General features: G+C 41.8%; 1 protein-coding gene across 1 annotated transcript in view; it reads left to right on the top strand.

Annotated features, from left to right (window-relative positions):
• LOC307232274 (endophilin-B2-like) overlaps positions 1–20489 on the top strand; it is a 44737-nt gene extending 24248 nt beyond the window's left edge. Inside the window, exons 6-11 of the mRNA XM_080003216.1 lie at positions 730–792; positions 1143–1166; positions 5051–5140; positions 5683–5783; positions 11363–11606; positions 17838–20489. Coding sequence (XP_079859342.1) covers positions 730–792; positions 1143–1166; positions 5051–5140; positions 5683–5783; positions 11363–11606; positions 17838–17945 — 630 coding nt within the window. The 3' untranslated portion in view covers positions 17946–20489. The remainder of the gene's footprint in view (positions 1–729; positions 793–1142; positions 1167–5050; positions 5141–5682; positions 5784–11362; positions 11607–17837) is intronic.
• The last annotated feature ends 201 nt before the right edge of the window (positions 20490–20690 follow it).

The following is a 20690-nucleotide window of genomic DNA, read 5'->3' as shown; positions in this document are numbered from 1 at the left end:
TCCCTAGTCCAGGTAGCATGTCTCACGTGTGCAATCAATTGAAATTAATATATAGTCCTGCATAACAGATTCACAGAGACTGTGAAATAATTCACTATAAGAGTGAAGACCTACTATATGTATCAACAATTTACATTCTGACAAAAAATAGGAAAAAAGGGGAAATAATTATTATAAAATAAAAATAAAAAAATAATAATGAATAATTTCATAGAATAAATACATTGAATAATTATGAAATATGAATAAAAAGGTTTTTAAAATAGTACATTTAGCAGTAGCAACAACCTAACTTCTATTTTATTCGGTTTATATTCTGAAAACGTTAAGTAAAATTGTATGGCTTAGTTAAGCAATTACCATTGATTTAAGTGTCAAATTTAATAATGTATTATAAAGATGTAGCGGGTCACATCAAATTGTGTGGTGGGCTGGATGTGGCCCCGGGGCCTGTAGTTTGGAACCCTTGTTTTAAAATTTGATATTCACATTCCCTGTGAATATCTATCAGTTCATTTCGGACAATGTTTTATGGTGGTTTCATGACAATGACCCACATGCTCAGCGAGGGAATGACCACACATTTCTGTTAACCTCTGAAACTGCCAGTGATCACGCCAGATGGCGGTGTTTCCCTTGGCTCATAATCTGGGCTGTCTTTGATGCCGTTTCTTGGTTCATGTACAGCAGTTGACTCATTCAATTGTTTTTTGTTTTTTTTCTGTGTAGTCTACACCCGATTTTCACGATACCAGACCTCGGAACTATGTGCTGTCTACCAGTGCCTCTACGGTAAGGAGTTAACCTAGTTGTACCAACACCAGATGTGAACTTGATTTAAAACACCTTTTGTTCATTTTTAATTCTAATAAGTAGAGAGTGTTTCCGTATGTCAAAGCTAGTCAGTCAAACTTTTCAGTTTAACACTTTTCAGTTTACTGTGTGTGTGTGTGTGTGTGTGTGTGTGTGTGTGCGCGCGCACACAATGTTTTATTCAATTTCTAATCAAACATTTTAGACATCATTCCATCACAATCATTCAATACACCAGACTCTTGATGAGAAAGCACATGCTGTGATGTCTCCCTTGTCTAGTCATCATATTCATTTCTTTCTTCTTTGGGGGGGTCACACCAACTCAGCTCTGGATCCAGGAAGTTGAGAAAGTGAGTTTGATTTCTTGAACTTTTGCTTCAGTCATGAGACTTAAAGTCTTGTTCCAGGAATCTTTGCTCCTGTATGGAAGCTGCAAAGAAAGAAAATAAAGAGTTGTATGCTTAGGAATGCATGTTAATATGCTGTTGAATATAGAGGTTAAACATTGTGTAATTAATTACATATATTATATTTATTGTGTGTGTGTGTGTGTGTGTGTGTGTGTACATATATATGTATACTGTATACGTGTATATATATGTGTATGTATATATTTGTATGTATATATGTATGTATATATGTACATATATACGTGTGTGTGTGTGTGTGTGTGTGTGTGTGTATGTATGTGTGTGTGTGTGTGTGTATATATATATATATATATATATATATATATATATATATATATATATATATATATATACGTGTGTGTGTGTGGGTGTGTGTGTGTGTGTGTGTATGTATGTATGTATGTATATATGTGTGTGTATATATACACACACACATGTATGTAGGTAGGTATGTATGTATGTATATACGTTTGTATGTATGTATGTATGTATATACATATGTATGTACGTATATACATATGTATATACGTACACTACACTATATTTGGCTTTAGGGTGAAATTTATGGAAAATGTAAAAAGTTCACGCTACAGTGATTATATCATGAAAGTAGGGCATTTAAGTGGAAGCATGCAATGGGGATTTCCTCATCTCAAACAATTTATTGACATAAAAGCCAACAACAGTGGTGGGTTTACCACAACAACAAATGTCAATGTCTCAATAACTTGTCATGTGCCCTTGAGCATCAATTACAGCTTGACAACGACGTCTCATGCTGTTCATAAGTCGACTTATTGTCTCCTGAAGCATGGCATCCCACTCTCCTTGAAGGGCGACCCTCAGGTCATTGAGGTTCTGGGGTACAGGGTTACGAGCCTCTACACGGCGACTCAGCTGATCCCATAGGTTTTCTATGGGATTCGGGACTGGAGATAGTGCAGGCGACTCCATTTGAGGTACCCCAGTCTCCAGCAGTCATTCCCTAATGATGCGACCTCAATGAGCTGGAGCATTGTTGTCCATGCAGATGAAATTAGGCCTGTGTTGTTCATGCAGGGGCACAATGACTGGATTAATGATGTTATTCAGATAGTATGGGCTTATCACTGTGCCATTCACAAGGTGTAGGGCAGTTCTGTATTGACTAGACCAGGGGTGGGCAAACTACGGCCCGCGGGCCACATCCGGCCCGTTGGTCTTTTTAATCCGGCCCGCCGAAGATTGGTACAGAATTCATAATTATCACTGCATTCGTTTGACCTTGACCTGTAATGCCTGGTGTTTCACCAGGTGCCGCATTAGGCGCAGTGACTTGATTTTGCAGAGCCCGAGCTACTCTGTTATTACTCTGCTACTACTCTGAACCCATCTGCAACAATGAGTGGGCCAAAGAAAAGAAAAGTCGACAGCGAGTGCTGAGTGTTTAATAAGGAATGGACAACTAAATAATTTTTTAACTTAGTCTGGTCAAAGGCTGTTTGTTTTTTTTGCCATGAAACGATTGCGGTTTTAAAGGAATACATCAGCCCTCACTTTTCTACCAAGCATGCTAATTACGCTTACAACCAATCAACGCAAGAACAGACGGCTACCGTCAGAGGTTGCCTCTCACCTCCCTTAAATGTTCCTGGAGTTGAATGGCATTCATCATCCGGTTCCCCAGGGCACTGTTCAAAATGAAGCGTCATCAGTGTGGAATGTGGCCAAAGGACGTCCACTTCTATGCCTTTCTGTGACTCTTTCAGTATCTCTGTTGCAACCTGCTGATGACACTCTGTGACACTCTAAGCTCAGTGGACACTTCCCTCTGAGAACGTCCTGTTTGAAGCCTCGCAATGGCGAGGTACTGTTGATCAATTGTTTCGTCTTGGTCTCATGATGTCAAAATGTGAACAGCACGATGAAGGAGACTGTTTAAATACCAATTCGAATTGAACCAGGAAATGTATTGGTCGATTCATGGATCAATTATTAGAAAATGGAAGACATACAAGACCACTGATAATCTCCTTCGATCTGGGGCTCCACGCAAGATCTCACCCCGTGGGGTCAAAATGATCACAAGAACGGTGTGCAAACATCCCAGAACCACACGGGGGGACCAAGTGAATGACCTGCAGAGAGCTGGGACCAAAGTAACAAAGGCTACCATCAGTAACACACTACGCCGCCAGGGACTCAAATCCTGCAGTGCCAGACGTGTCCCCCTGCTTAAGCCAGTACATGTCCAGGCCCGTCTGAAGTTTGCTAGAGAGCATTTGGATGATCCAGAAGGGGATTGGGTCATATGGTCATATGGTCAGATGAAACCAAAATATAACTTTTTGGTAAAAACTCAACTTGTCGTGTTTGGAGGAGAAAGAAAGCTGAGTTGCATCCAAAGAACACCATACCTACTGTGAAGCATGGGGGTGGAAACATCATGCTTTGGGGCTGTTTTCTGCAAACGAACCAGGACGACTGATCCGTGTAAAGGAAAGAATGAATGGGGACATGTATCGTGAGATTTTGAGTGAAAACCTCCTTCCATCAGCAAGGGCATTGAAAATGAACCGTGGCTGGGTCTTTCAGCATGACAATGATCCCAAACACACCGCCCGGGCAACGAAGGAGTGGCTTCGTAAGAAGCATTTCAAGGTCCTGGAGTGGCCTAGCCAGTCTCCAGATCTCAACCCCATAGAAAATCTTTGGAGGGAGTTGAAAGTCCGTGTTGCCCAGCGACAGCCCCAAAACATCACTGCATGGAGGAATGGGGCAAAATACCAGCAACAGTGTGTGAAAACCTTGTGAAGACTTACAGAAAACGTTTGACCTCTGTCATTGCAAACAAAGGGTATATAACAAAGCATTAAGATTAACTTTTGTTATTGACCAAATACTTATTTTCCACCATAATTTGCAAATAAATTCTTTAAAAATCAGACAATGTGATTTTCTGGATTTTTTTTCTCATTTTGTCTCTCATAGTTGAGGTTTACCTATGATGAAAATAACAGGCGCCTCTCTTCTTTTTAAGTGGGAGAACTTGCACAATTGGTGGCTGACTAAATACTTTTTTGCCCCACTGTACATACATACACACATATATACATACATATGTATGTATGTATGTGTATATGCATATATGCGTATAAGCCCATACTACCCTAATAACATCAATAATCCATTCATTGTGCGCCTGCATGAACAACACAGGCCTAATTTTATCTTCATGGACGACAATGCTCCAGCTCATTGAGGTCGCATCATTAGGGAACGGCTGCTGGAGACTTGGGTACCTCAAATGGAGTCGCCTGCACTTTCTCCAGACCTGAATCCCATAGAAAACCTATGGGATCAGCTGAGTCGCCATGTAGAGGCTCGTCACTCTGTGCCCCAGAACCTCAATGACCTGAGGACCGCCCTTCAAGAAGAGTGGGGTTCCATGCCTCAGCAAACAATAAGTCGACTTGTGAACAGCATGAGATGTCGTTGTCAAGCTATAATTGATGCTCAAGGGCACATGACAAGTTATTGAGACATTGACATTTGTTGTTGTGGTAAACCCACCACTGTTGTTGGCTTTTGTTTCAATAAATTGTTTGAGATGAGGAAATCACCTTTGCATGCTTCCACTTAAATGCCCTATTTTCATGATATAATATCACTGTAGTGTGAACTTTTTACATTTTCCATAAATTTCACCCGAAAGCCAAATATCCCTAACTTTTTGTGAGTAGTGTATATGGTATATTCTGTGGTTAAATCTATGTCAAGCAAATGACATTGAACTGAACAGTATGTTGAACAGTCTTTCTTTTATGCCGGCATCAAACCTTCAGGCGGAACATGAGCTTCGTGTGGCTCAGACAGAGTTTGACAGACAGGCCGAAGTTACTCGACTTCTTCTGGAGGGCATCAGCAGTACACATGTATGTCCCTACACATCTGCTCACACAAACACAAATCAATCGTTCATCGCCTTCTATATATATTAGTTCCTCCCTCCCAAAAGTGCCGTCTATCTCTACGGAGGACAATGTGAGGGAGCAAGAGAAATGTGCGCTCTTCTGTAATGTGACACTCCAGTTTTTGGGGAAATTCGCTTTTTGTATCAGCCCAGACTCAGATGCGAAGGTCACTATCAATTTCATCCTGTCCAGAACTGAGATATTGATGGGCTGTGTTAGCCCAATCCTAACCCAAGTAGCATTCATCTTTAATCCATTTTTTTTTTTTTATCAAAGGTATATTTGTCATTTTTTGTCTGTCCACTATAACTACCAAAATGTTAATTGATTATGGCTGTTATTTTTTTTTTCTTTTGCATGGCAATTTCCATACGGATTACGAGATCAAATTGCATGTGCCTAAAATATTGAGCTTAGACTTTGGCATTTATATATTTCTACCCAAATCCTGAATGATATCTGCATTTTTTTATTTTTTATTTTTATTTTTTTTATATACCTAGGTGAATCACTTGCGCTGCATGCATGAGTTTGTGGAGGCCCAGGCAGCCTACTACAAGCAGTGCCATTTGCACATGCAGGATCTGCAGAGAGAGCTTGCAAGGTGAGGACACCAAATACACCGGTGTTTGTTTTTTTGGCTGTTTTTTTTAATTAACTGTTGCGACTCAGCTCAGTTAAGAAACTTCAGCAATGTCAACCGGTTATTAGTCCCAATTGGAACTAAGTTGGAGGTGCCGTTGAACTCTGTTCTGTTCATTTGAAAGACCTGCTATTTAGCAGGATTCACAAGTTTTACGTTTACTTATACGTTTGTCTCTCTAATGGTACGTTATCAAATAGTATCAACTATACAATAACGATTCTATCAACTTTGAATTCAATTTTTCATACGTTTGCATTGTCAAAATGAATGGGAAACAAAAAGAAAAATATAACTAGAAATTAAAACAGCACAATGTTTATGTTGCAGTCATAAATAGTGAATGTTACCTGACATACTAATACATTTTAAACATTGATGTTAAATTGATATATATAAATAAACATACATATACAGTGGGGCAAAAACGTATTTAGTCAGCCACCAATTGTGCAAGTTCTCCCACTTAAAAAGATGAGAGAGGCCTGTAATTTTCATCATAGGCACACTTCAAGTGACTATGAGAGACAGAATGGGGGGAAAGAATCCAGGAAATCACATTGTAGGATTTTTAATGAATTAATTGGTAAATTCCTTGGTAGAATAAGTATTTGGTCACCTACAAACAAGCAAGATTTCTGGCTTTCACAGACCTGTAACTTTTTCTTTAAAGGGCTCCTCTGTCCTCCACTTGTTACCTGTATTAATGGCACCTGTTTGAACTCGTTATCAGTATAAAAGACACCTGTCCACAACCTCAAACAGTCACACTCCAAACTCCACTATGGCCAAGACCAAAGAGCTGTCAAAGGACACCAGAAACAAAATTGTAGACCTGCACCAGGCTGGGAAGACTGAATCTGCAATAGGTCAGCAGCTTGTTGAAGAAATCAACTGTGGGAGCAATTATTAGAAAATGGAAGACATACAAGACCACTAATAATCTCCCTCGATCTGGGGCTCCACGCAAGATCTCACCCCGTGGGGTCAAAATGATCACAAGAAGGGTGAGCAAACATCCCAGAACCACACGGGGGGACCTAGTGAATGACCTGCAGAGAGCTGGGACCAAAGTAACAAAGGCTACCATCATAACACACTACGCCGCCAGGGACTCAAATCCTGCAGTGCCAGACGTGTCCCCCTGCTTAAGCCAGTACATGTCCAGGCCCGTCTGAAGTTTGCTAGAGAGCATTTGGATGATCCAGAAGAGGATTGGGAGAATGTCATATGGTCAGATGAAACCAAAATAGAACTTTTTTGTAAAAACTCAACTTGTCGTGTTTGGAGGAGAAAGAAAGCTGAGTTGCATCCAAAGAGCACCATACCTACTGTGAGATTTTGAGTGAAAACCTCCTTCCATCAGCAAGGGCATTGAAGATGAAACGTGGCTGGGTCTTTCCGCATGACAATCATCCCAAACACACCGCCCGGGCAACAAAGGAGTGGCTTCGTAAGAAGCATTTCAAGATCCTGGAGTGGCCTAGCCAGTCTCCAGATCTCAACCCCATAGAAAATCTTTGGAGGGAGTTGAAAGTCTGTGTTGCCCAGCGACAGCCCCAAAACATCACTGCTCTAGAGATCTGCATGGAGGAATGAGGCAAAATACCAGCAACAGTGTGTGAAAACCTTGTGAAGACTTACAGAAAACGTTTGACCTCTGTCATTGCAAACAAAGGGTATATAACAAAGCATTAAGATTAACTTTTGTTATTGACCAAATACTTATTTTCCACCATAATTTGCAAATAAATTCTTTAAAAATCAGACAATGTGATTTTCTGGATTTTTTAATTCTCATTTTGTCTCTCTTAGTTGAGGTATACCTATGATGAATCTAACAGGCCTGTCTTGCAACTTGCACAATTGGTGGCTGACTAAATACTTTTTTGCCCCACTGTACATACATGCATATACAATATATATATATATATATATATATATATATATATATATATATATATATATATATATATATATATATATATATACATGCATATACAGTATGTATATATGTGTATGTATGTTTATATGTATGTGTGTATATGTATGTATATTTGTGTGTGTATGTATATATCTTTGTGTATGTATGTATATTTATGTGTGTATGTATGCATATATATGTATGTTTATATGTTTGTATGTACTGCATGTATGTGTATATGTGTGTGTATATATATATATATATATATAGACGTGTATGTATGGTAGTATATTTATATGTATGTATGTGTATGTATGTCTGTATATTTGTATGTATGTGTATGTATGTATGTTTATATGTATGTATATATGTGCGTGTGCGTATGTATATATATATATATGTGCGTATGTATATGTATGTATGTATGTGTGTGTGTGTGTGTGTGTGTGTGTGTGTGTATGTATATGTATGTCTGTATATATATGTATGTATGTATGTATATACAGACGTGGACAAATTTGTTGGTACCCTTCGACAAAAAAAGAATAACCCACAATTTTCTCCAAAATAACTTGAAACTCACAAAGGTAATTGGCATCCATCATTGTTTATTCCATGTTTAATATAAGTCAGACTTTGCTTCTTGATTCAGAAGAATATTTTAAATAATAAAACAAATGAAAATGGCATAGACAAAAATGATGGGACCCTTAACCTAATATTTTGTTGCACAACCTTTAGAGGCAATCACTGCAATCAACGATTTCTGTAGCTCTCAATGAGACTTCGGCACCTGTCAACAGGTAGTTTTGCCCGCTCTGTTTAAGCTCTTTCCATCGATGTTCGATAGGATTCAGATCAGGGCTCATAAAATGGAAGAAGAAGAAGGCCACTTCAGTATAGTCCATGTTTTGTTCTTATCCATTCCTGGGTGCTTTTAGCTGTGTGTTTTGGGTCATTATCCTGTTGAAGGACCCATGACCTGCGACTGAGACAGAGCTTTCTGACACTGGGCAGTACGTTTCGCTCCATAATGCCTTGATAGTCTTGAGATTTCATTGTGCCCTGCACATATTCAAGGCACCCTGCGCAAGACGCAGCAAAACAGCCCCAATACATAACCAAGCCTCCTTCATGTTTCACAGTAGGTATGGTGTTCTATTCTTGGAAAGCGTCGTGAACCTAGAGCTTATGTGACTTGCCAAAAAGCTCCAGTTTTGACTCATCTGTCCAAAGGACATTGTGGCTTGTCAATATGCATTTTAGCAAATTCCAGTCTGGCTTTTTTATGTTATTCTTTCAAAAGTGGAGTTCTCCTGGGTCGTCTTCCATGGAGCACACTATCACTCAAAAAGCAACAGATGGTGCAATCAGACACTGATGTACCGTGACCTTGGAGTTCAGCTTGTACCTCTTTGGAAGTTGTCCTTGGCTCTTTTTCTACCCATTGCACTATCCTTCTGTTCTGTTCATCTGGGGTCGATTTTTCTCTTGCGACCACGTCCAGGGAGGTTGGCTACAGTCCAATGGACCTTAAACTGCTTAATAATATTTGCAACTGTAGTAACAGGAACATCAAGCTGCTTGGAGATGGTCTTATAGCCTTTAACATGCTTGTCTATCATTTTCTTCCTTCTCCTCAGAAAACTCTCTCCTTTGCTTTCTCTGGTCTCATGGTTAAGTGTGGTGCACATGATGATACCAAACAGCAGAGTGACTACTTTTCTCAATTTAAATAGGCTGACTGATTGATTATAATATTGAAGACATGTGATTCTAATTAAAGAAAACAGTTTGTTTGAAATATCACTATAATCCAATTATTTATAATCTTTTCTAAGGGGTACCAACAAATCTGTCCAGGCCATTTTAGAATATAATTGATCTCTTAAGCAATAATTTATCTCTTTTCACAGTTTCTTTGCTTTACACTATGACATACTAAAGGCATGCAGGTATACAAGTGCGACGGTGGAGCGGGTCGTCCAGTAATCAGAGAGTTCCTGGTTCGATCCCCCGTTCCTCCTGGCAGCACGTCAAAGTGTCCTTGAACAAGACAATGAACCCTATGTACTCTCGATGAGCTGGTGTGCACCTTGCATGGTTGTTGCTGCCATCGATGTATGAATGTGTGTGTGAATGGGTGAAAGTGAGGTGTATATTGTAAAGTGCTCTGGGTGGTTGCAAGACTGGAAAAGCGCTACAAAAAATGCAGTTCCCATTGCATGAGAAAATTGCTTTGAATTTCATCACTTTTCAGGAGGAATGAAGCATTGTTTCAATGAGCTGTAAGAGTACCAACACATTTTTCCACATCTGTATGAATATGTCTACTGTATGTATGCATATATATGTGTGTGTGTGTGTGTATACACATTTTTTTATATATATATATATACGTGTGTATATATATATATATACGTGTATATATATATATACGTGTATATATATCTCACTTTCAGTAAGTAATTGGATGTTGAGAACCAATGACGTAGATTTGTGACAGTCTGAGAGAAGTAAATATTGATGACCCTTTGTAGTCCTTAAAAAGTTTTTTGTTTTTTTTTGAAGAACACATGCAACCTTGTCTGATGGGACAAGATCTGAATATGCGTGTCCCATCTACGACGCCTACAAATCTTGGGAAACCAGTGATTTGCACAAATATGTGAGGGATGTGGATTAATTTATCTGTGTATTATTGTCTCTTTAGGGCAATTTCATTTTGAATAATGATTCTCACAAATTGTTTGGAGTGATGGATCTAAATCATCACTGTTGCAACGTTGTTGTTGGTCTTTGTGCCCACAACATAAAATTACAAGAGCTTTCGTTTCTGCAGAAAGGGCAAAGGATCCTCTTTATAGATGGTGGAATGGCTTTCCATACAGGATCGATCACACAAAACAGCGATTTAGTCTCTCAAACGATAGAAAAGATGTGTTGCAAAGGCTTGATGTCAGTCAATGTATCAAGGAATTAGTCCGTACCAAGCGATGTGTGTGGTCTTGTCTGTGCCAAAACAAAGAAGCTGCCTTTATGCCATCTGCCTGGAACCCCCAAACGGGTTAGGACAACGTTAAGTCCCGATGAAAGATAGGATTAGTTCCGATTTCAGGATGTCGATAAAGTATGCTTTAAGTCCTATGCCTAAAAGTAGAACCAAATTTAGACTAATGGAGACATGCAGCCAAGTTGGGTACATGCTGGTTTGAAATGCAGACACGGGACACAAGGCATATTGTCCCAGAATTAAGAAGCAACCAAAACTGAATGTGTCACACATGCAGCTTTTAACAATTTAATATCACATTGCACCATACTATTTAAATTGTGTGAACAACGGAAGCATGTTTGATCATCTTTTTTTCCATTCTCTCCTTAACACACTCAGTTCCAACACGGATGTGTGAGTATGGTTAACTATTTCTAAAAGCGCACTGACTGAATCTGCTGCTTGAGTACATCTGCCCCTGTTTTTAGGTTGTTTAAACATGATACCATATTTGACCTTTTACCCTTCTTTCTATTGTACCTTAACATGCTTAGAGTACATCTTGTGCATGTCATAACCTTCACATCTGTCCCTGTTCCACCACGCCACTCCTTAATTTAGGCTCCCTAATGCATTCTCCTCGTACTCCGGCCACCTGGCGTACACCACCAATGACCCTCCGTCGCAAGTGTGGCCGCCCCAGACTCTGCCCGCCGACACCACCTCCTCCACCAGCATTCCCGGCGAGGGGGAGACCCTGCAGATCGAAGAAGTGCAGGCACCCGCCACAGGGACACGCAAGGCCAAGGTCCTCTACGATTACAACGCGGCAGACTCCAGCGAGCTCTCACTCCACGCAGATGAGGTGGGGGCAACGGATTCTCATGCATTAGTAAATCAGCATAATTGGTCATATAATTACGGGAAGTGGTTAGCGCTTTAATCTCAAATACACACACATCCTGCAGTCATCGGGCCTTTCATAAATTTTCTCTTACTTTTGTTCTCGAAAAAAGAACATATCTCAACAAACAAATCTCATGACTTGCTTGTACATGCTTCACAACTCGTGCAGAGCTCCAGTTGAACTTTTTTTTCCACCATCACCAATTTAAAATGTTTATTCACATTATAATTGCATCATAAGTTTGTTGACCAATAACTCAACTGCAATGCTATCATGTGACCTGTGCGAGCTGTCATTTGCCCATGCGCGTGGGTTGCGCAGATGACAAAGTACAGTTTTTTTACTAAATTATTCCACAATAATGGACCGATCTGGATCAAACTTGGACGACAGCGTGTCGGGACTGGCCCAAATAAAGATTTTATTCATTTTGTCTGTGAGTAGAGCGGATCCATGAGATCCACACACTACTTTTTTTTTTTTTTTTTTTTTTTTAAGCCTGTACTGTCACCCTGCTAGGCATACAACACAGAGTATTTGTATGCTATTGCATCAAGGACAGATTTAGTCTGCAAGTAAAGTTCAACTTCTCAACCTGCAATGCAACACTTTATTAATTCTTAAATCATCAAGAACTGCTGCAATAACTCTGTCCTGTGGACAACCTATAGGATGACAAGAGCATAGGTTTTTGTTATACAGAGCCACCATCAATCCCCCTCTTTGGAGAACTCTTTTACCATGTTTGGGTCTGTAAACAATTAATCACTACTCCAAGAGAGGGAGATTCACCACGGTTGAGACAATTAAACATAGAACCAAACAACATTTACACAGAAAACATACATGTATCAGAATGTATTGTGTTGGAAAAACAGAGTTAATCAGGTCAGAGAAAACTGGAACAGCAATTGGGCACGTGGCCTCTTCCTGTCATAGTTATGGCAGCAAATGAGGGTGGAAAAGAGCGGAATGCAACCAGGAGGGTGCTGGGGTGCGTTCAAAGCAGGTAGGTGTGTGTGTGTCTGTGTCTGTGTGTGTGTGTGTGTGTGTGTGTGTGTGTGTGTGTGTCTGTGTGTCTGTGTCTGTGTGTCCGAGCACCCTGCCCCGCAGCCACAGAAGACCCCTGGGCCTCCAGAGAAGCCGGAAGCCCGCGGACCAACCCCCACGTCTGGCCCTGAGGAGCATAACCCAGTCCCAGGGAGCATGAAGAGACCCTGCACCCCTGGGGCACACACATACAACCCACCCCGAAGTGCAGGCACAAGATGCAGACGCAGCAGCCGGGCACAGCAGCCGGGCCGGGCCACGGGGCACCAGGAACGGACCGCGGGCGCCAGGCACGGACTGCGGGCGCCAGTCACGGACTGCAGGGGCGGCAGGCACGGACCGCGGGCGGCAGGCACGGACCGCGGGCGGCAGGCACGGACCGCGGGCGCCAGGCACGGACCGCGGGCGGCAGGCACGGACCGCGGGCGCCAGGCACGAACCGCGAGCACCAGGCACGGACCGCCGGCACCAGGCACGGACCGCCGGCGCCAGGCACGGACCGCCAGCGCCAGACATGGGCCGCGGGCGCCAGACATGGGCCGCAGGCGCCAGGCACGGGCCGCAGGCGCCAGGCACGGGTCGCAGGCGCCAGGCACGGACCGCGAGCCAGGCCCCGCACTCAACAGACCGACACCCTGCCCACATAGTAACTCACACCCCATCTATCCTGTATACCATGCACCTCAGCCATGCCGGGCAGCTCAGCGCCCCCATCAGGCCCTTGGTAAGCCCCCGGCCGCTGAGCATGTGGATCACAGAACAGAGGGCAGTAGATGGCCCCCCCCACAGCCTGCCCCCCCAGCGCGAGCGCACCGGGAGCGCCAGAGGACAGGTACCCCAACAGCGCGCTGTGACGACAGCAGTCCACCCCCCACCATAGGAGGCTACATAGTAAGCCCCGTGCTGAGCACACCCGGCCAGGCTCAGACTCCCGGGTCACAGGACCAGACGGAACGCCTAACCAGCCCCAGCACAACGGACCACCCCCCTTTTCCCCCCACGGGACGCAGAAGGACTGAGGGCAGAAGGACAGAAGGATTTTCTTGGCAATTGTTAGGGCGATAAAAATGGGTTGGTGGAATTTAAGTAGTGGGTCAACTGAGGAGAGGTCACCGAGGAGACATGCAGTCGGGGAGGCTGGAATACTGCGACCCAGAAGGGTTTATAGGTTTTGCTGATGTTGGTCCAGGATGCTAGGATAGGTGGGCAGAGCCAGATGGCATGAAAGTAGTCATCTCTGGTATTAAGTGAACAGTGTGAGCAAACGTCTTTATCCATAAAACCCATTTTGAACCTTTTGTGTTCTGTGATATCGAGTTGCATTTTGGAGTTGCGCATTATAGAAAAGGTGTTGTCGCAAATTAGCTTCCACAGGTTGATATTGGTGGAAATAGCAAGGTCTCTTTCCCAGTCCAAGGTAGGTAAAGATAAAGTGTCATCTGTTTTTAATAAAAGTTTGTATATTCTGGAAAATGGATGTGTTTAATTACCGATATGAGTAAGATGTTCAATTATCGGAGGTGGTTGCAGGATGTTGCTTGTGAATTTTATTTTGACTTTTAGAGACTGCTGTCGTTGAAGGAATTAAAGGAAGCCGTGGCCACCGATATTATTACTTTGGGGTAGGGTTACGAAGGAGATAAGCAAATTGTTTTCAAAAATGTGTTCCAGATGAGTAATTCCTTGTCTTTTCCAAGAGAGAGTTTGAGCAATCTTGATCAATCCAGGCTGACAGTCATTGTGATTAATGGGTTATTAAAGCAATTATGGTTCCTTATTCATTCAGTAAGGAATGGGAGATCAGATATTGATAACTCCTGACATTCTGTTTGTTCAATGTCTCGCCATCCATGGCTCAGTTGTTGCTCTCGTTGTAACCATTTAATGATATATTGAAGGTAGTTCGCTAGATAGTAGTATCTGAAGTTTGGGGCTACTAGGCCCTCACAGTCTTTGTTTTTCTGTCATGTTGCTAGTTTAATTCTTGGTTTGTTGTATTTCCAATAAAATGTATTGATTATTGAGTCTCAAATATTAAACCAATGTACTGTTGGTTGCACTGGGGTCATTGAAAATATATTGTTTATTGTAATTGTCCAGATCTCATTTCAGATTTGCTCAGTGGGTGAGTGGGCCTGTTGGGGATGCAAGTTTTTTAATCGTTGTTCGAGTTTATTTTGGCATTCATGTCCTTTTTTTTTTCCTTGTGAGTGGAGAATGAAATAATACTACCTCTTAGAACTGCCTTCGTCCTTTCCCAGTGTAAGGATGGTGATATTTCTGGAGAGTCATTCAGTTCAATGAAGGAAGTCCATTCTCTGGAAAAGAAATGGTTAAATTCTTTATCTGTCAAAAATAAGGTGCTAAACCGCCACCTGCCGGGAGGATTCCTGTTGGTTTCATTTATGAGGTTGAAACGAATGGGCACGTGATCAGAGATTTCAATAGGGTGGATTTCAGAATTTGTGATTTTGGACATTAGACATTACAGAGTTACTTGTCAAGAAAAAGTTGATTCTAGAGAGGCTTTGGTGTCGTGGTGAATAATATGTGTATTCTCTTTTATTTGATCGCCAAGAGCAAGATTACTCACATGAGTCATTTTATCATCATGTTTTCCTGGACTCTACCCTCTCCTTTCAGTCACACATCAAATCCATCATCAAGTCCGCCTTCTATCACCTCAAAAACATCTCCCGTCTCCGTCCCTCACTCTCAGACTCCGTGTCAGAAACCCTCATCCACGCTTTCATCACCTCCCGGTTGGACGACTGCAACGGAGTCCTGTCCGGGGTTTCCAACAAAGCCCTGGACAGGCTCCAGTATGCGCAGAACTCAGCTGCCAGGGTTTTCACTCACACCAAGCCCTGGCAGCACATTGCCCCCACCCTCATCCACCTCCACTGGCTCCCGGTCAAGTTCCCCATTTCTTACAAACTTCTCCTCCTCACATACAAATCCCTTCACCCACTCGCCCCCAATACCTGTCCGACCTCCTCCACCAGCACACTCCATCTCGGAACTTGTGGTCCTCTGACATGGGTCTGCTGTCCATCCCCCGTACCAGATTACGAACTTTCGGGGACAGAGCTTTTAGCGTGGCAGCCCCCGCCCTCTGGAACTCTCTCCCTCCCGTAATCTGTAACGGCCCAACCCTGGACACGTTCAAAACAACCCTCAAGACCCACCTTTTCAGCATGGCCTTTCCCCATTAGTTAGTTAGTTTAGCTCTTTGTTTGTTTTTGTTTTGTTCCTCTCTCCCTTAATCTGCCCCCCACCCCACCCCTTGCCCCATGTTCACCCCTTGTTTTTTGAAAGGCGCGATACAAATTTAAGTTATTATTGTTATTATATATTGTTTTATAGTGTTCGATGAACGCCAGGGCTTGTAATTATTTCTGGTTTGTGAATTTGTGTAAACTTGTATCCAGTACTGTGTTGCAGTCTTCTCCCAGTATAATAATTGCGTGAGAGAATTCTAAGAGTTTTGAAAATATATTGTGAAAGAAATTTCGGTCATCCTTATTGGGGCCATAAATATTAGCGATGGTTAGTTTGATTTTACCTTAAAATTCTGTTAATAATTATGTAATGCCCTTCTGTGTCTGATATTGTGGTTTTATTCTGATGTGGCATACTTTTATTGATCAATATAGAAACACCTTTAACCCATTTAGCTTTGAGTTTGAGGTGCTTGGATGCAAACTAACCAGTGAGTGAGTTTCTTGCAGTTAAACAGAAGCTGGGGTTCATCCTGGTAACGTGACTTAGGATTTTGCTACATTTAGCTGGTGAGCCCAAGCCTCTCATATCAACTAACAAACTTAAAGGGTGTCATTGAGGTTAGTTAGGGGTGATGACACAGTGCATCCAAGGCAATAGCTGTACTACCGTGCCCATGTTTTCCCATAGATAAGTCTGAGTTTTCCTCCTTTACATTCCTTTTTACTGTCCTAGTATTGCAGGAAGTTTGGAGGGATACATATCTACACAAACAAATGATAAATAGACAGAGATAATAGAAGAAGATACATAAGATAATAGAAGATAGAACATTGCAGAGTTAGACATACATATAGTGATTGACTGAATAGAGTGAGTGATGGGAGAAGTAGGGAGGGTGGGATTAGGAAGGTGAGATGATGAGAGTGAGCAATATTTTAAATCCTGACATAGATAGCTTGCTAATTTCTACATCTCGCAGTATATAATTACCAGAATTACCAAAATACATACATAATTATCAGAATAAACAAGGTGTGATGAGGGAGTCTCAGAAGAACAGACCGTTTATATATAGTTTATCAACAACCACCGATACCAGTTTACCCTTCTGCCGGTTCTCCTTCAGGATGGGTTACAGCACCTTCCGTCGGTTGTTAATCTCCCCGGGGAGAATTGTTCATTCATACCCAGCGTGGTTCGTTTCAGGTCCCGTCTTTAACTTTTAACCAGCTCCTTGTGATTGAAGTGTTCATACTTAACAATGTTGGAGCGGGGACAGTTCCCCACACAGTGTCCCAGTCGGTGAACCTGGTGGAAGTTATTTGCTTCACGGTGTCCGTGGGGAGTTTCAGGGTGGTAAGGAGTAGGTCTTTCACCATGTTTTCTGGGAACCCGGTGTTGTTCACTGGGATCCTAGAAAATATGAGGTTGTCCCGCCTACTTCTGGATTGTATATCCAGGATAGTCTCATTCATTATTTATTTTTATATATTTTTTTAAACCTCCATCTCATCATTGTGAGACTGCGTAGTCCAAAGACCACTACTATCTTATTTTTGACGACCTGAGAACGTGGTTTAAGGCTTTGCATCCAAAGCACACAGATCCCTCCCCCAACCTTGGGCAGTGGCAACCTCACCGCCGTTACACGTAAAGTAATCGTCTCTCCATGTAGGGATTCATTACTTCCCTTCTATCAGATGTCCAAATATGTGGCAATTGTTTTCTTGTGGTTTTCCATGCGATTATTAAAAAAAAAAAAAAAATATATATATATATATATATATATATATATATATATATATATATATATATATATATATTTTTTTTTTTTTATATATATCTATTGAATGCTCTCGTGAGACACTGCCACACTGAACAACAACTCTCTCCCTCCCTCCTTCTCCCCTCCAGCTTATCACTGTTCACACTGTGCCCGGAATGGACTCCGACTGGCTTGTTGGAGAGAGGGGGAACCAGAGAGGAAAAGTACCTGTCACATACCTGGAGCTGCTGAGCTAAAGGGGACGCACTGGCTTTTTTACACACACACACACACACACACACACACACACACACACACACACACACACACACACACACACACACACAGCAAAAGAAGCACTGGCACAGGCCTAGCCTGTGTGTGTGTGTGCGTGCGTGTGTGCCTGCACTAGTTTCAGACACAGACACACACTTATGTACAAACATATATACATACATACATATTGCATTCAGAAAGTATTCAGATGCCTTTCCTTTTTCCCCATTTTGTTACATTACAGCCTTACTCTGAAATGGATTAAATATATTTTTTCTCCTCCTCAATCTACCCACAATTTCCTGTTAGGAAAACAGGTTTTTGTGTATAAAAAAGGAAAGCTGAAGCAACGTGTGTCCCGAGTATGCACTGTTTAAGTATTCGGAATGCACTGTATATGCATACAGTATATGCATATGCACTGTATTTATACACACGCACACACACACACACATGAATCGATCCACTCCATTCTGAAAATGACATTCAATAACTACACTGGAGAAATATTGCAAACACTGGCTACTAAAGAATCCACTACTGTGAGGTTGTATGCAAATTCAATTGGTTATTTGGTGGAGGAGGGGGAGGTTAAATCATTTTCATTGACGAAGGCCCCTCCACACGTATATGGGTATTTTTAAAAACAGTGTTTTCTCTCCATTTTGGCCTCCTGCCACACCAAAATGGTGTTTCAGGTCACTGAAAACTAAGCTTTTTAAATACTCCTTCCAGGGTGGAGATTTTTCAAAACTGCCTATTCGTGTGAGCCGGAGAAACTGAGGTTTCGCCAGACCAGATAGCTGTCAACCCTCTCGTTTTTCCCCAGGATTCTCCCTCTCTCTCTCTCTGTCCTCTCGGTTTTTTATTTTCCGGTTAATATCCCATTTTTTTATCCTTTCTTTAAAAGGTTGGCAGAGCCGCCCATCTCCCCTCTGATGACTGTTGCACGATCCGCTGTGTGTCCCTGCTTTCTCCAAAAAAAACGAATAACAATATAATAATGTTTTTATCGTAGGTGTATTTATTGTAATTGAATGAAACAAAAAAAAAATGGTGTAACCGTGCATAACGATGAGCTTGAAACTGGGACAAACCGGGACGTCTGGTCACCGTAGAGTCATTACATGTTTATAAGTCAGCCTAATGTTACGTCATCATAACACCGGCGTGCGGCGCATATCAATACACTGGTCCCAAAAGTTCTTAATCCACCTCTCAATCTGCGGTTCAAAGTACCAATGCCGTGCTGTGTTGTTGTATTCACCGCTTAATAATAAGCCCATCAATGCGCATGCTACCAATGTTCTTCTGTGGTGTTTGACATAAAGTTTTATTGCCCCCATGGCCTGGCATGATTATTCCAGCGTTTTCAATCACCTTTCTCAATCCGTGTTCTCTTGTGGACAGAGATATTTTCAAAAACACAGTTGGTGTGGACAGGAATTTTTTTGAAAATGGAGGTCGAAAAAATACGTTTTTAAAAAAATACCCATATAGGAGTGGACGGGTGGAGTCAATTTGATTGACTCTGCCCTGTTGTTGTTGTTATTATTATTATTATTATTATTATTATTATTATGAATAAAGGAAACATTACAATTCCAACCTTCTTTACAATTTTTTTAATGTAAATTAATGTTATCAATCTTGCTGTTTTGTTGTTTGTTGTTTTGTTTTTTAATTTGTGAACATTCCAATGCTGTCCCAACTTCATAGCACCGAAGATTAAACATTTCAATGGTTGATTCGATAGCAAATTTAAAATAGCTCCCACGCCGACTGCCTTGAGTCGTGGACCCAAATATAATCGTCAAGGTCATGTGCTGCAACCCGTCAAATTCTTGGCAGCCCGTCTCACAAAGCTCCACGTAGTAGCTAGCATGGAACTAACTTTAAAATGCTCAACCTGGATCTTCTGTTTTACTCTGGTGGATTGTGTGGGTTGGATGTTATTTTTATTTTTTTTGTTTCTTTTACTCTTGTCAAAAAAAGTTTGAACTTTCAGAAACGTGCTCCTGTCATCATTGTGGCTGTTTTTTAAACCGACCAATCACAGATTAAATGGAGACAAGCCCTAACCTGCTCTGGGGGAAGGGTCAAGTTCAGGATGAGGGCTGAAACCGCTTTTAGCCTTGTCTACTGTCATAAAACAATTTTGTCCCTGATGCATAAATTTTCCATGTATGAAGGCCTAATTTGTTGACATTCTTAGTTTGTCATTAGTCAGTCAGACGAGCTGTTCCACATTAAGATTAAGATTAAACAGGACAATTTTAGCTCGTCTTTATAGTCACAAACACACCACAACATACATGCATTTCGTGCAGCAACGGCGACACACGTGAAATGTCTCTTCCGCATTTTCCCATCATGGCTTGTCCTTCCTCCAGGGGGCAGACCAGTAGCGGTGGGCAGCTGACAGTACAGCGCCCAGGGACCAACTTCTACATCCATCGCTGGTCAGATGATGTTTCTTGTTCAAATCGTCATATAGCCGCGCCGCTTTCTCTCCTCTCAGCATGTTGCGGGTTGATGATGACTGCATAGAAACTTTTACTCATGTCTTGCCCTCACAATGCATTGTGGAGCACGCTCGCCAGCCTAGTGTCAAGTGTTTGCATACTCTTGCATATCTTTTACTGGTTATGTTACATAGTCTGAGCACGTACCACATGCTAAGGTTTCCTACATGTTAAAGATTCTCACACTATGTGCAAAAAATG

This window comes from Zeus faber, assembly GCF_960531495.2.
Source record: "Zeus faber genome assembly, chromosome: 7".
Lineage (NCBI taxonomy): Eukaryota > Metazoa > Chordata > Actinopteri > Zeiformes > Zeidae > Zeus > Zeus faber.
This window is presented reverse-complemented; position numbering and strand designations above follow the sequence as displayed.